This window comes from Oncorhynchus mykiss, chromosome 1 (genome assembly GCF_013265735.2).
Source record: "Oncorhynchus mykiss isolate Arlee chromosome 1, USDA_OmykA_1.1, whole genome shotgun sequence".
Taxonomy (NCBI): domain Eukaryota; kingdom Metazoa; phylum Chordata; class Actinopteri; order Salmoniformes; family Salmonidae; genus Oncorhynchus; species Oncorhynchus mykiss.
Genome location: NC_048565.1, coordinates 61811392 through 61824514, shown reverse-complemented (window position 1 = coordinate 61824514; position 13123 = coordinate 61811392). Strand labels below are relative to the sequence as shown.

At 41.6% G+C, this 13123-nt stretch overlaps 1 protein-coding gene across 3 annotated transcripts in view; it reads left to right on the top strand.

Moving 5' to 3' along the window:
* Positions 1 to 13123, top strand: part of si:dkey-192p21.6 (uncharacterized protein LOC565246 homolog) — a 43518-nt gene that overhangs the window by 16069 nt on the left and 14326 nt on the right. For all 3 annotated transcript variants that reach the window (XM_036981856.1, XM_036981860.1, XM_036981858.1), the window contains 4 exons: positions 6397 to 6473; positions 7182 to 7212; positions 9316 to 9476; positions 13006 to 13118. In XM_036981856.1, coding sequence (XP_036837751.1) covers positions 6397 to 6473; positions 7182 to 7212; positions 9316 to 9476; positions 13006 to 13118 — 382 coding nt within the window. The remainder of the gene's footprint in view (positions 1 to 6396; positions 6474 to 7181; positions 7213 to 9315; positions 9477 to 13005; positions 13119 to 13123) is intronic.

Below are 13123 nucleotides of genomic sequence, written 5' to 3'. Positions count from 1 at the left end.
TCACTGTGATGACACTGGTGCTAGTGTGGATGGGGGACGTACAATATGGGTTTATTCATAACAACCTCCATGATGATTCAATATCTTTCATCAGGATTTTTCAAAATAAAAGTATTTTTTCATTACAGAACGAAAAGTTATCAGTAACACTGAAATAGATCTTCATGTATCCATTGTACAACTGATATTTTTAGTTCCACAGTACCCAACCCAACCCGTGTGCTATCCTTATAGCACTTGTTTCTGGCTGTTATTGGCAGAAAACATCATGTAGGCCTAACAGGAAGTTTACGAATGGTGCTCCAGACCAGAAGGCGCTGTAGGCCAGGTAGGCCAGGCACTCTGTTTGCTTCAGATCCAACTTGTCCCAGATGTCGTCACAAAAAAAAGTTACTAATTCAATATGGTAATATTGATAATTCCAACGACTGTTTACCCAGTGGCATCTTGCCAACTTGAAAGATCTCAAGAGAGGATGCAAAACACAATGCACACTGTCACTGACCGCCAACCCCATGCTGCTCCCAGCCTGTTACGTGAAGCGTGTGACAGAGGGCTGGGTACTGTGGCCGTATCAAATTTCCATTGTACAATGCTGAAATGAAATAAGGATTTATTCCGAGAGACTTTTATTTCTGAAAACTTGTCGTGAATGATGTTGAATAAATGTGCTAAAACCTTTTACCGCAACACTCACAAAAGGTGTTACGGCTGGTTTCATAAAGATGTTACGAATGCCGTTTGTACGAATGTATGTTCTCTTCAAGTAAAGTTAACGGATTTGAATCATTATGTAATACAAGAGTTACATTTGCCTGAGAAGATACACCGCTGACGCAATCTGTGACGTATCGATGTGCTCATATTGGTTCCTGTATCAGTTGAATGATTCCTATACCTCGAGACGTGCTTTATCAAAGCTCAAGATTAAGGTTCCAATGCACCTTGGCTGGATGAGTTATGATCCAGAGGCCAGTAAGTAACAACTTTTCACTGAGGGAAAGAGGCATCAGTCATCTGCCATGAAGGCTGGTACATTTTTGAAGCCAAAAAAGGGGTTTCTTCTCCTCTGAAAGACTTTTCAGCTCATTCCTCAGACTCCACTACCGTGAGTTATAGAGAACAGCTCGACTTTGTTTGCGCTTTACATTTTTCGAAAAGGATCTTGATTTTAGTCTTGTGGCACTTCTAAAAGCCTTCAGCCGTTTCACTTATTTTGAAGATTGCGCTAAAGATTAGTTGTAATAAATTGAAGATGCAACAACAATTACAGCAAAACAGGATAGTGTAACTTACAAATGGAACCAGGGGGCTGAGCCAATAACATGTCTCATTAGAATATGACAAAATAGCGACATTTAACCTTTGTCACCTAAACTCATGTCATATAGCATGGTTAGGGTTAGGGCTACCCTGTTAACATTCTGGCATTCATATAATGAATAACAAAGATAGTTACAGTGCATTCGGAAAGTATTCGGACCCCTTGACTTTTTCCACATTTTGTTACGTTTCAGCGTTATTCTAATGGATTAATGGATTAAATAAATGTTTTTTTCTCATCAAGCTACACACAATACCCCATAATGATGAAGCAAAAACAGGTTTTTAGAAATGTTTGCAAATTTATTAAAACATTTTTTTTTTAAAGAAATATCTTATTTTCATAAGTATTCAGACCCTTTGCTATCAGACTCAACATTGAGCTCAGGTGCATCCTGTTTCCATTGATCATCCTTGAGATGTTTCTACAACTTGATTGGGTCCGCCTGTGGTAAATTAAATTGATTGGACATGATTTGGAAAGGCACACACCTGTCTTTCTAAGGTCTCACAGTTGACTGTGCATGTCAGAGCAAAAACCAAGCCATGAGGTCGAATGGATTTTCCGTAGAGCTCCAAGACAGGATTGTGTGGAGGCACAGTAAGGGTACCAAAACACAAGGGCCTCCCGGGTGGCGCAGTGGTTAAGGGCGCTGTACTGCAGCGTCAGCTGTGCCATCAGAGACTCTGGGTTCGCGCCCAGGCTCTGTCGTAACCGGCCGCGACCGGGAGGTCCATGGGGCGACGCACAATTGGCCAAGCGTTAGGGTTAGGGAGGGCCTGGTCGGTAGGGATGTCCTTGTCTCATCGCGCACCAGTGACTCCTGTGGCGGGCCGGGCGCAGTGCACGCTAGCCAAGGTTGCCAGGTGCACGGTGTTTCCTCCGGCACATTGGTGCGGCTGGCTTGCGGGTTGGATGCGCGCTGTGTTAAGAAGCAGTGCGGCTAGCAGTGCGGTTGTGTATCGGAGGACGCATGGCTTTCAACCTTCGTCTCTCCCGAGCCCGTACGGGAGTTGTAGCGATGAGACAAGATAGTAGCCACTACAACAATTGGACACCACGAAATTGGGTCGAAAAAGGGCTAAAAAAAAAAAAATTGGGTACCAAAACATTTCTGCAGCATTGAAGGTCCCCAAGAACACAGTGACCTCTATCCATCATTCTTAAAATGGAAGAAGATGGTCGCCCGGCCAAATTATGGAATCGGGGGAGGTCTTGTTCAGGGAGGTGACCAAGAATCCAATGGCCACTCTGACAGAGCTCCAGAGTTTTTCTGTGGAGATGGGAGAACCTTCCAGAAGGATAACCATCTCTGCAGCGCTCCACCAATCAGAACTTTATGGGAGAGTGGCCAGACGGAAGCCACTCCTCAGTAAAAAGCACATGACAGCCCGCTTGGAGTTTGCCATAAGGCACCTAAAGGACTCTCAGACCATGACAAGATTCTCTGGTCTGATGAAACCAAGATTGAACTCCTTGTCCTGAATGCCAAGCGTCTGGAGGAAACCTGGCACCATCGCTACGGTGAAGTATGGTGGTGGCAGCATCGTGCGGGAAAGTTTTTCAGGGACTGAGAGACTAGTCAGGATCGAGGGAAAGATGAACGGAGTAATGTATCCTTGATGAAAACCTGCTGCAGAGCGCTCAGGACCTCAGACTGGGGTGAAGGTTCACCTTCCAACAGGACAACGACCCTAAGCACACAGCCATTTAACACATTTTTTATACTAACCTCTTTTCGCTCTGTCATTATGGGGTATTGTGTAGATTGATGAGGGAATTTAAAAAAAATCAATTTTAGAATAAGGCTGTAACGTAACAGAATGTGGAACAAGTCAAGCGGTCTGAATACTTTCTGAATGCACTGTACGTGCACCAATGTTATGAATAGACTTGATCGATAGGTGGATGTTTACTGAGGGGACAGTATACTTTTCATTCTGTGCTTTGATATTTGGCCACTGAAATAAGCAGCATGACATTTCCTCTCAAGTACGAGACATTTGTTATGACTAGATTGGGTTTCCATGTACTTGATGTGGCTAGCGATAATGTAAGTAACTCAATACTCAATAGTGATTGAGTGTAGCCATCCATTTGCTTGTAGAGGCAGTGTATAGAACTTAAAGCCTAATTGCTGATGCATGTAAAGAGATCAAAACCCCCAAAAATGTGATGGTATTATCGTCCCAAGCGCATCCACTGTGGATATAATAAGTCTTAACCCACTTTGATTTTTTTCCCCCACGTTTTGTTGTGTAACAATGTGGGATTAAAAAATATTTAGTTGTCTTTTTTTGTCATTGATCTACACAAAATACTCCATTGTCACATTCTGACCCTAGTTCTTGTGTTATTTCTTTGTTGTAGTTGGTCAGGACGTGAGTTGGGTGGGTATTCTATGTTTTGTGTTTCTAGGTTGGGTTTCTTGTTTGGCCTGATATGGTTCTCAATCAGAGGCAGGTGTTAGTCATTGTCTCTGATTGGGAACCATATTTAGGTAGCCTGTTTTCTGTTGGGGTTTGTGGGTGGTTGTTTTCAGTCTTTGTGTGTCTGCACCAGATAGAACTGTTCCGGTTGTCACTTTTGTTGTTTTGTAATTTGAAGTGTTCAGTTTTTGATTATTATTAGATTAAGATTAACACTAACCACGCTGCGCTTCCACCCAAGACAGCCGTTTCATCCATAATGTCTGTGAGAAGAAAATGATACAAATGTTTACAAATTAATACAAATTAAATAGCTAAAATATAGTCATTGCATTCACCCGATTTGTTTGGTCAAGCCTGCAGGAGTAAAATGTGGCTTAACAAATCACATAATAAGTTACATGGACTATAATAATCAGGGTTCCTCTGTCTCCCATACAAACAACATTTGTCAGGTCCCTCAGTCAAGTATTGAATTTCAAGCACCGATTCAACTACAAAGACCAAGGAGCTTTTCAGGAAAGAAACTGCTGTAATCAGCTGTAATCACCGCAAAATGTGTTTCTAACATGTATTGATTCAGGGGGTGAATACTTTATCATTGATCGTAAAATCTTTTTTAGATTTTTTTAGAATTGTAGTATTTTGTGTAGGTTGTTGACCAAAAAAAATGTCAATTAAATCCATTTTAATCCCACGTTGTACTACTTGTGTTATTTTTATCCAATGACAACCACTGTATTAGTCATGACGTTGTGTCTGTCTAGAAGCTAGGTGGCGTTTTGTTGTCATTCACCTGTATCTGGCGGATGTTCGTCAAACTGTTTATCACAGAATCGTTATTACTATGCTGAGAAGCTTCAACTATTCCGTTTGCTGATAAAGTGGTAAAAATGACCACAATCAAGTATATTCAAATTAGGTGCTTTAACCTGACAATCATTGGAATTTGAACTAAATGAGTGAAGCGCTCATGTTTTGCATTTTAAAGTAGCTTAATAATCACAATCTTTTGCCCTCTGTCACAAGCCAATTTCATAAGGCATTGGAAGGTTTAGGAATTGGTAATTTAATCTGACTAAAATGGTTCTCTCAAAGATGTAGGCCAGAGAGTCAGACACCAAATGCTTTTAATTTATAAGATTGGCAATAAGTCGTTATATTGCAGCAATTTATACAGGCTTCATCGGGAAAATGACTTAACCTTTGTCTCTGTCTCTATGACAACTAATGGACGTACTCGTTACAATCGGAATGAGGATGCTTGTGACGTGTGTTTCTGTGCATGTGCGCATGCGTGCCTGCATAAGAGCATGAATGTATGTGTGCGTGTATGCCTGTGTATCTGCATGTGTGTATGCAACAGAGTTTGCTTGGCTTTAATATCCCTTTTGAGATGATAGTGCCAGATTCAAATCTTGTATCAGCAGGTTAGGGCTAAAAGGAGCAGTAATGGCTTCTGGTGTGCTTCTTAATTGAATCTGGGCGGAAAAACAAGCGAGGCTCAAGCTGAGGTAGACACAGTGCACCTTATCAGATCACCTCTACTGGGAGCTTTGCTTTATGGTCCTCAAATAATGTTTTATTTTTTTCCATTAACGTTACTCATGAATCAAAAGCAGAAATTGTATTTTATAGCTGGTGAAAGGAGTGAATCTGCCATTGAGAAAGCTACGGCACTATACCTATGAAGCAAATTTGTGCAATGTAAATGTAAATACCCATTTTCTGAAATGTGACACAAACACCCGTCTCCCGTAGCAGCTGATTCAGTGTGGTATTTCATCATGTATGCTGTGTTTTAGCGGCCCTCGCGAGCACTAAGTTATAAGTGTATCATAAATTAGAGTCAAAGTCTTTAGTCAGCAGTCCTGCACGAGTAGATCTAGAGGACAAGTGTTCATTTCCTGAGTGATTCATTATGCTTAGATTGCATTACCTTGTATTACGTTTCGGTGGGTGAAAATATACAGTGGTGGAAAAAGTTCCCAATTGTCATAAAGACATCTTAATATAAAATGACTCAAGTAAAAGGGGTAGTCACCCAGCTAAAGGCAAAGTATAAATCACTTCAAATTCCTCATATTAAGAAAACCAGACGGCACACTTTTCTTGTTTCTTATAGCGAAGGGCAACCTTCAACACTCAGACATAATCTACAAATAAAGCATGTGTTCAGTGAGTCCGCCAGATCAGAGGCAGAAGAGATGACCAGGGATGTTCTCTTGATAAGTGTGTGACTTTGGACGATTTTTCTGTCCTGCTAAGCATTCAAAATGTAAAGAGTTCTTTTGGGTGTCAGGGGAAAATGTAGGACGTGAAAAGTACATTATTTTCTTTAGGAATTTGTGAAGTAAAAGTTGTCAAAAATATAAATAGAAAGTAAAGTACAGATACTGCAAAAGTATCTTTTTACATAAATACTTTACACCACTGAGAATATACACACCCTTGGCCTTTTGATCTTTGATTCAGAAGTCATGTCTTTATTAAAAGTAAATTATGTAAAGCAGAGTAGTTATGTACTGTACCAACATTTTCTTTATAATTTCATGCCAGGTGTCAATGTCCAATAATAACAATGCCAGCCTACCAGCTGGTTAAATGTTCAACTGAAATCTATATTTTTTTCAATATTTATAGACTTTCCCTGACAATCATGGTTTTTGTGAACTATGGAGGTGGAGGGTACTGGATATTTGAACACGCGCCTTGGAATGGTTAGTATACAATTCTAACATACATCACCACACCATACACACCAAACTCTCTCCATGATCAATTCTACTGTAAATTCAGGCTCAAACCAACAAGGAGGGCAATGGTGTAATTTCTTATCTAGGCCATCAAGGACCCTCCCAATGGATCAATAACACTAACAACCTAGGGGAAGATGAGGAGGGAGGGTTGCATGTTAAATCTTAATGGAGACTATTACCAAGTGCATCTCCAACAGTATTTAAAGGCAAACTCAATTTAAACTTCATAATAGCCCCTTCATCACATCGGCTGAATCGTATAGAGTCCAATGGAAAGTTGATGGATTTTGATATAACTACGTGGTTCCGTCATGGAGGTTTGGACGTTTATAAATCACTCAGTCTGAAAGTCCAACTATAAAAGCAACAAAAAAAACGACTTCAGGGGCACTGAATAAATTATTATTAATCAAACGGCCAGGCTGTTTTGGAGTGGAGCCCAGTTTGTATTGCTAGTCTTGATTATCTGGACAGAAGACCGAGAACTATAGATATTTAGTAGCGTAGTGGGTATACTGTAGGTTTTGTTTCTCACAGTTTCTCAGACTGAATGGCTACATTTAATCATGCACTTTATGACAGTATGAATGCGGTCTGTCTGTGTCTGTCTCCTTGGTCTATCCATCTGTATTGATCCTTGTGACCTACAAGCATGTCTCTTTGTTCCAGGTCTTACTGTGGCTGATCTTGTGATGCCTTGGTGGGTTTCACTGCAACGACTGTCAGGATCACTGTAGAATTATTACAGGCACGAGCAGAGGAAGCTCTAACACACGCTTCGAGCTAATTATGCTCCTACGTTGCGAACACGGTCAAGTAGTTCACACCGATCACGCGATCTCTGATTAGCACTGCACAGTAACTAACACCTCAATGACGCGTGTTGCGTTACCTTTTGTTTCGACCAATTTGATGACTCATTGACAGTGTGTGGTTAGGACTCCTTAGCTCAGACATACAGACACTTGTTTAAGACTGAACATGATTGAATCTTATGCACTAAATTGTAAATTTCTAAATTCTAAATTTAGTCCCAAATGTTTATTGAACACAGAAGGGTATTGTGCAGTGATGACGCGATTAGAATCAGGGCGTCATAGTCAGGAACTTTACATGGGTGGTGTTCATCACTGTAACAGTATAGCCTATCTACAGTGGGGCAAAAAAGTATTTAGTTAGCCACCAATTGTGCAAGTTCTCCCACTTAAAAAGATGAGAGAGGCCTGTAATTTTCATCATAGGTACACTTCAACTATGACAGACAAAATGAGAAAAAATCATCCAGAAAATCCCAGTGTAGGATTTTTAATGAATTTATTTGCAAATTATGGTGGAAAATAAGTATTTGGTCAATAACAAAAGTTTATCTCAATACTTTGTTATATACCCTCTGTTGGCAATGACAGAGGTCAAACGTTTTCTGTAAGTCTTCACAAGGTTTTCACACACTGTTGCTGGTATTTTGGCCCATTCCTCCATGCAGATCTCCTCTAGAGCAGTAATGTTTTGGGGCTGTTGCTGGGCAACACGGACTTTCAACTCCCTCCAAAGATTTTCTATGGGGTTGAGATCTGGAGACTGGCTAGGCCACTCCAGGACCTTGAAATGCTTCTTACGAAGCTACTCCTTCGTTGCCTGGGCGGTGTGTTTGGGATCATTGTCATGCTGAAAGACCCAGCCACGTTTCATCTTCAATGCCCTTGCTGATGGTAGGCTTTGTTACTTTGGTCCCAGCTCTCTGCAGGTCATTCACTAGGTCCCCCCGTGTGGTTCTGGGATTTTTGCTTACCGTTCTTGTGATCATTTTGACCCCACGGGGTGAGATCTTGCGTGGAGCCCCAGATCGAGGGAGATTATCAGTGGTCTTGTATGTCTTCCATTTCCTAATAATTGCTCCCACAGTTGATTTCTTCAAACCAAGCTGCTTACTTATTGCAGATTCAGTCTTCCCAGCCTGGTGCAGGTCTACAATTTTGTTTCTGGTGTCCTTTGACAGCTCTTTGGTCTTGGCCATAGTGGAGTTTGGAGTGTGATTGTTTGAGGTTGTGGACAGGTGTCTTTTATACTGATAACAAGTTCAAACAGGTGCCATTAATACAGGTAACGAGTGGAGGACAGAGGAGCCTCTTAAAGAAGAAGTTACAGGTCTGTGAGAGCCAGAAGTCTTGCTTGTTTGTAGGTGACCAAATACTTATTTTCCACCATAATTTGCCCAAAAAATCATTAAAAATCCTACAGTGTGATTTTCTGGATTGTTTTTCTCTCATTTTGAATGTCATAGTTGAAGTGTACCTATGATGAAAATTACAGGCCCCTCTCATCTTTTTAAGTGGGAGAACTTGCACAATTGGTGGCTGACTAATCACTTTTTTGCCCCACTGTATATAAGTTATCCGGAAATGGCATTAGAACCTTTGACCAGCAAGATTATCCTGTATCCTTCAGTATTGTAACTAATTAAAGTGATATTACACTCCAAAATCAAAGTTTGTCCAATTTTGTATTTTTTTATTTTTTTACCTCAAAATTATTTTGTAGATTCAGCTATAAGCCACAATCCAAAATGAATGGACAATATAAGCATCATGTAATTTCTAGACTTGCGGTGCTTATCTTATACATTCCTTTGGGGTTGAAGCACAGCTGGACAAACACAGTCGAAGGTGTGGGACATAGATGTATCTTGATATTAGAGTGCTTTTGAGGTAGGACAACATCTGGCAAACGTTGATCTTCGAGTGCAATGTCCCTTTAATTGAGTTGTCTCCGAGTACTGTAATGTTTCACTGTGTGTGTCATTCAGGTTTGTGTTCATCATTGGGACATCTGTAGTATTGGCCTTCACCTCCATGCAGAAAAGGGGAGTTAGCCGTCGGCAGCTAATACGCAAGCTAACATGGAGAACTGTGGTCCTCATCCTTATCGGCTTTTGTTTCATGAACTACTCTCCAAAGGATGGATTATGTAGGTACACACTTTTTTTACAAAAAATGTTTGATTTACCAAGGAACGTTGTGAACCCTAAATCATAACCATGCATGCACCAGAAACATATGGGAGTAATGAAACATGCAATAAGTAATTAAAGTTATGAAACTCTTGCTATTGAAGCAGTTCAGGAGCTGAATCTGTAGCAAGTCATTGCAAACATTCCCCACCAGTATCTTCCTGTTTCCACATGACCTTACCATGATGAGTTTGGAAAACTATTGTTTAGATACACTACATGACCAAAAGTGTGTGGACACCTGCTCGTCGAACATCTTATTCCAAAATCATGAGCATTAATATGGAGTTGGTCCCACCTTTGCTACATCCACTAGATGTTGGAACATTGCTGCAGGGACTTGCTTCCATTCATCCACAAGAGTATTAGTGAGGTCGGGGCACTGATGCTGGGCGATTAAGCCTGGCTCGCAGTCTGCGTTCCAATTCATCCCAAAGGTGTTCAATGGGGTTCAGGTCAGGGCTCTGTGCAGGCCAGTCCAGTTCTTCCACACAGATCTCGGCAAACCATTTCTGTAGCATTGTCATGCTGAAACAGGAAAGGGCAGTCCCCAAACTGTTGCCACAAAGTTTGAAGCACAGAATAGTCTAGAATGTCATTGTATGCTGTAGCGTTAAGATTTCCCTTCACTGGAACTAAGGGGCCTAGCCTGAACCATGAAAAACAGCCCCAGACCATTATTCATCCTCCACCAAACTTTACAGTTGGCACTAAGCATTAGGGCAGATAGCGTTCTCCTGACGTCCGCCAAAGCCAGATTCGTCCGTCGGGCTGCCAGATGGTGAAGTGTGATTCATCAAGTGGAGGCTGCTGTGGGGAGGACGGCTCATAATAATGGCTGGAATGGAGTAAATGGAATGGCATCAAACACATGGAAACCATGTGTGTTGATGTATTCCACTCCATGAGCCCATTCTCCCTAATTAAGGTGCCACCAACATCCCGTGGATTCCTCACTCCAGAGAATGCGTTTCCACTGCTCCAGAGTCCATGTAGATGTCGATTAAGGCAGCCCCCCGTATCTGTCTTATTCAGAAATGTTTGGTTAAAAGCGGAAGACACATTTCAGTTGAAGGCATTCAGTTGTACAACTGACGAGGTATCCCCCTTTCCCTTCCAATGGCGGGAAGCTTTATACCACTCCAGCCAATGCTTGGCATTGCGTATGGTGATCTTAGGCTTGTGTGTGGCTACTCTGCCATTGAAACCCATTTCATGAAGCACCTGACATAAAGTTAGTGTTTCCAGAGGCAGTTTGGAACTCTATAGTGAGTTCAGATGAGGACAAATCATTTTTATGCGCTACGCGCTTTAGCACTCAGCGGTCCCGTTCTGTGAACTTGTGTGGCTCTGGCAGGGCAAACATTTGATGAACTGAGATGTTGGAAAGGTGGCATCCTATGATGGTGCCACGTTGAAAGTCATTGAGCTCTTCAGTAAGGCTATTCTACCGCCAATGTTTGTCTATGGAGATTGCATGGCAGTGTGCTTGATTTTATACACCGATCAGCAGCCGGTGTGGCTGAAATAGCAGAATCCACTAATTTGAAGGGGTGTCCACATACACTATATGTATACAAAAGTATCTTCATTACAAACCGTGGAGTTCAATGTTTCCTAGTGTAACAACTCTTGTCAGAAGGAGTGGACCAAAGCGCAGCGTGGCAAGCATTCATGATTTTTATTAGCAAAAAACACAAACAAAATAACAAAACTAAAGCGAACAGTTCTGTCAGTTACAGACACTAAACAAGACCCCACAAAACCCAAAAGAAAAATGACAACTTATATATGATCCCCAATCAGAGACCACGATAAACAGCTGCCTCTGATTGAGAACCACACTCTGCAAAAAACAAAAAAATAGAAAACATAGACTTTCCCACCCGAGTCACAACCTGACCTAACCAAACATAGAGAATAATAAGGATCTGTAAGGTCAGGGCGTGACACTTAGATCCTGTTCTTGGTCGCCATGCTAAATTCTAGAACAATTGCAATGTTTTTCTTATGTAAAGCCCCTGTTGGATTATGATTATGAAGTCTGACAGCATAGGGTAGCAGGCAGCGGCTGGCTGCCAGAGACGTGACAGGGTTAAATGAGGAAAGCTGTCGGGACAATGTGGAGTTATTACTGTCCACGAGGGTCAGAACGGGCGCCCTTCACACATTAGCTAACCCTGGCGCTAATGGACTTTCCTGGGTGGATGTCTCTGTAACCGGGTTAAAAAATATATATTGTTATTGCTCGCAGTGGGGAACACAGCATCAGGGGACATTTAACAAAAACAGGATTTGAGCAAAAACAACCAGTGTTGCTGTAATGGACATTTTCAACAGATAGTGTTACATGGTGCCAGCTGTAGACTGTAGATGCCATGTAGTGTAAAACCTCTCATAACAAGATCATGAGTTTTACCATCCACCACTGTAGACAGTGTTGTTTTGCTGCTGTGTCTCTCCACCCTCCCCATGATGCCCTTGTCATGTCTAACCCTGGGTTTTATCTAATAAGGAAATGGAGGTGCTTCGATTCGTTCAATATGCATACTGCTCTTGAGGTCACATGAACACCTTTGATGTGTTTTTACCCATTCAAAATGACCAGCCGCTGGTTAAAATGGGAAGGTTAGCTTTACTGCCGATATACAGGTTGGTTTTAGTTTTTGGAGCGCAAGTCAGCTTTAGCTGTTATGAGGTGATTGCATGTACACTAATAGCCTAACTTATTGCAGGGTTTGGATACATTTCCTGTATTCAACTTTTATTCAAGTCCCACTCCATAAAATGTCCTTCCATTTGATTCTTCATCACTATGCTTTATTTGATTCAGGAACCCATTTATTTCCACTTTGCAATAATTCGCCACTTCCAACCGGAAAAATTCTCTGACTTTTAGAATTTTCATCTTTAACAAGCTTATACTCAGAGTATATTGATTAAAGCCATTTGAGGGCTCCTGAGTGGCGCAGCGGTCTAAGGCACTGCATCTCAGTGCTAGAGGCGTCCCTCCTGACCCTGGTTCGATTCCAGGCTGTATCACAACCGGCCATAATCATGATGAGCCTTCCACCTCCCGGACACGCACCTCAACATCCGAAGACACCCATTTCCACCCATATCCTCCCTCATGGAACAGAATTATTGTGTTCACCCAGCTGTCAATGGTTGATACTATTCCTTTCCTGTGCAAATAGTAGCTTAAGTCATCAGAAATAGTTATGCACCGTTTCAAGAATGTCTGTATTTCATTTTGTTATTGCGTCAATGCTCAGTGTATAGCCTATAACTCCAGTGTAAAAGTATAACTCCAGACAGTTGGAGCTTTTGTACTGTACATGTATTTGTTGCAGTTCTTGTTGCAAGGCTTATTAAGATATGACAAAGTCACAGCCCAGAATATAGCCATTTCTCTGTGTTGGCGACACTGGCTGTATTACAGTGTTCTGGTCAGTGTTCTAGTCTATGTCATTCTTTGTGTTACAGTATCTTGGTCTTGGCTGAGAATCCCTGGAGTCCTCCAGCGTCTGGGATTCACCTACTTCATACTGTCTCTGATGCAGACTTTCTGTGGCATGAGAGAGATCCCACTGAGCAGGGTGAG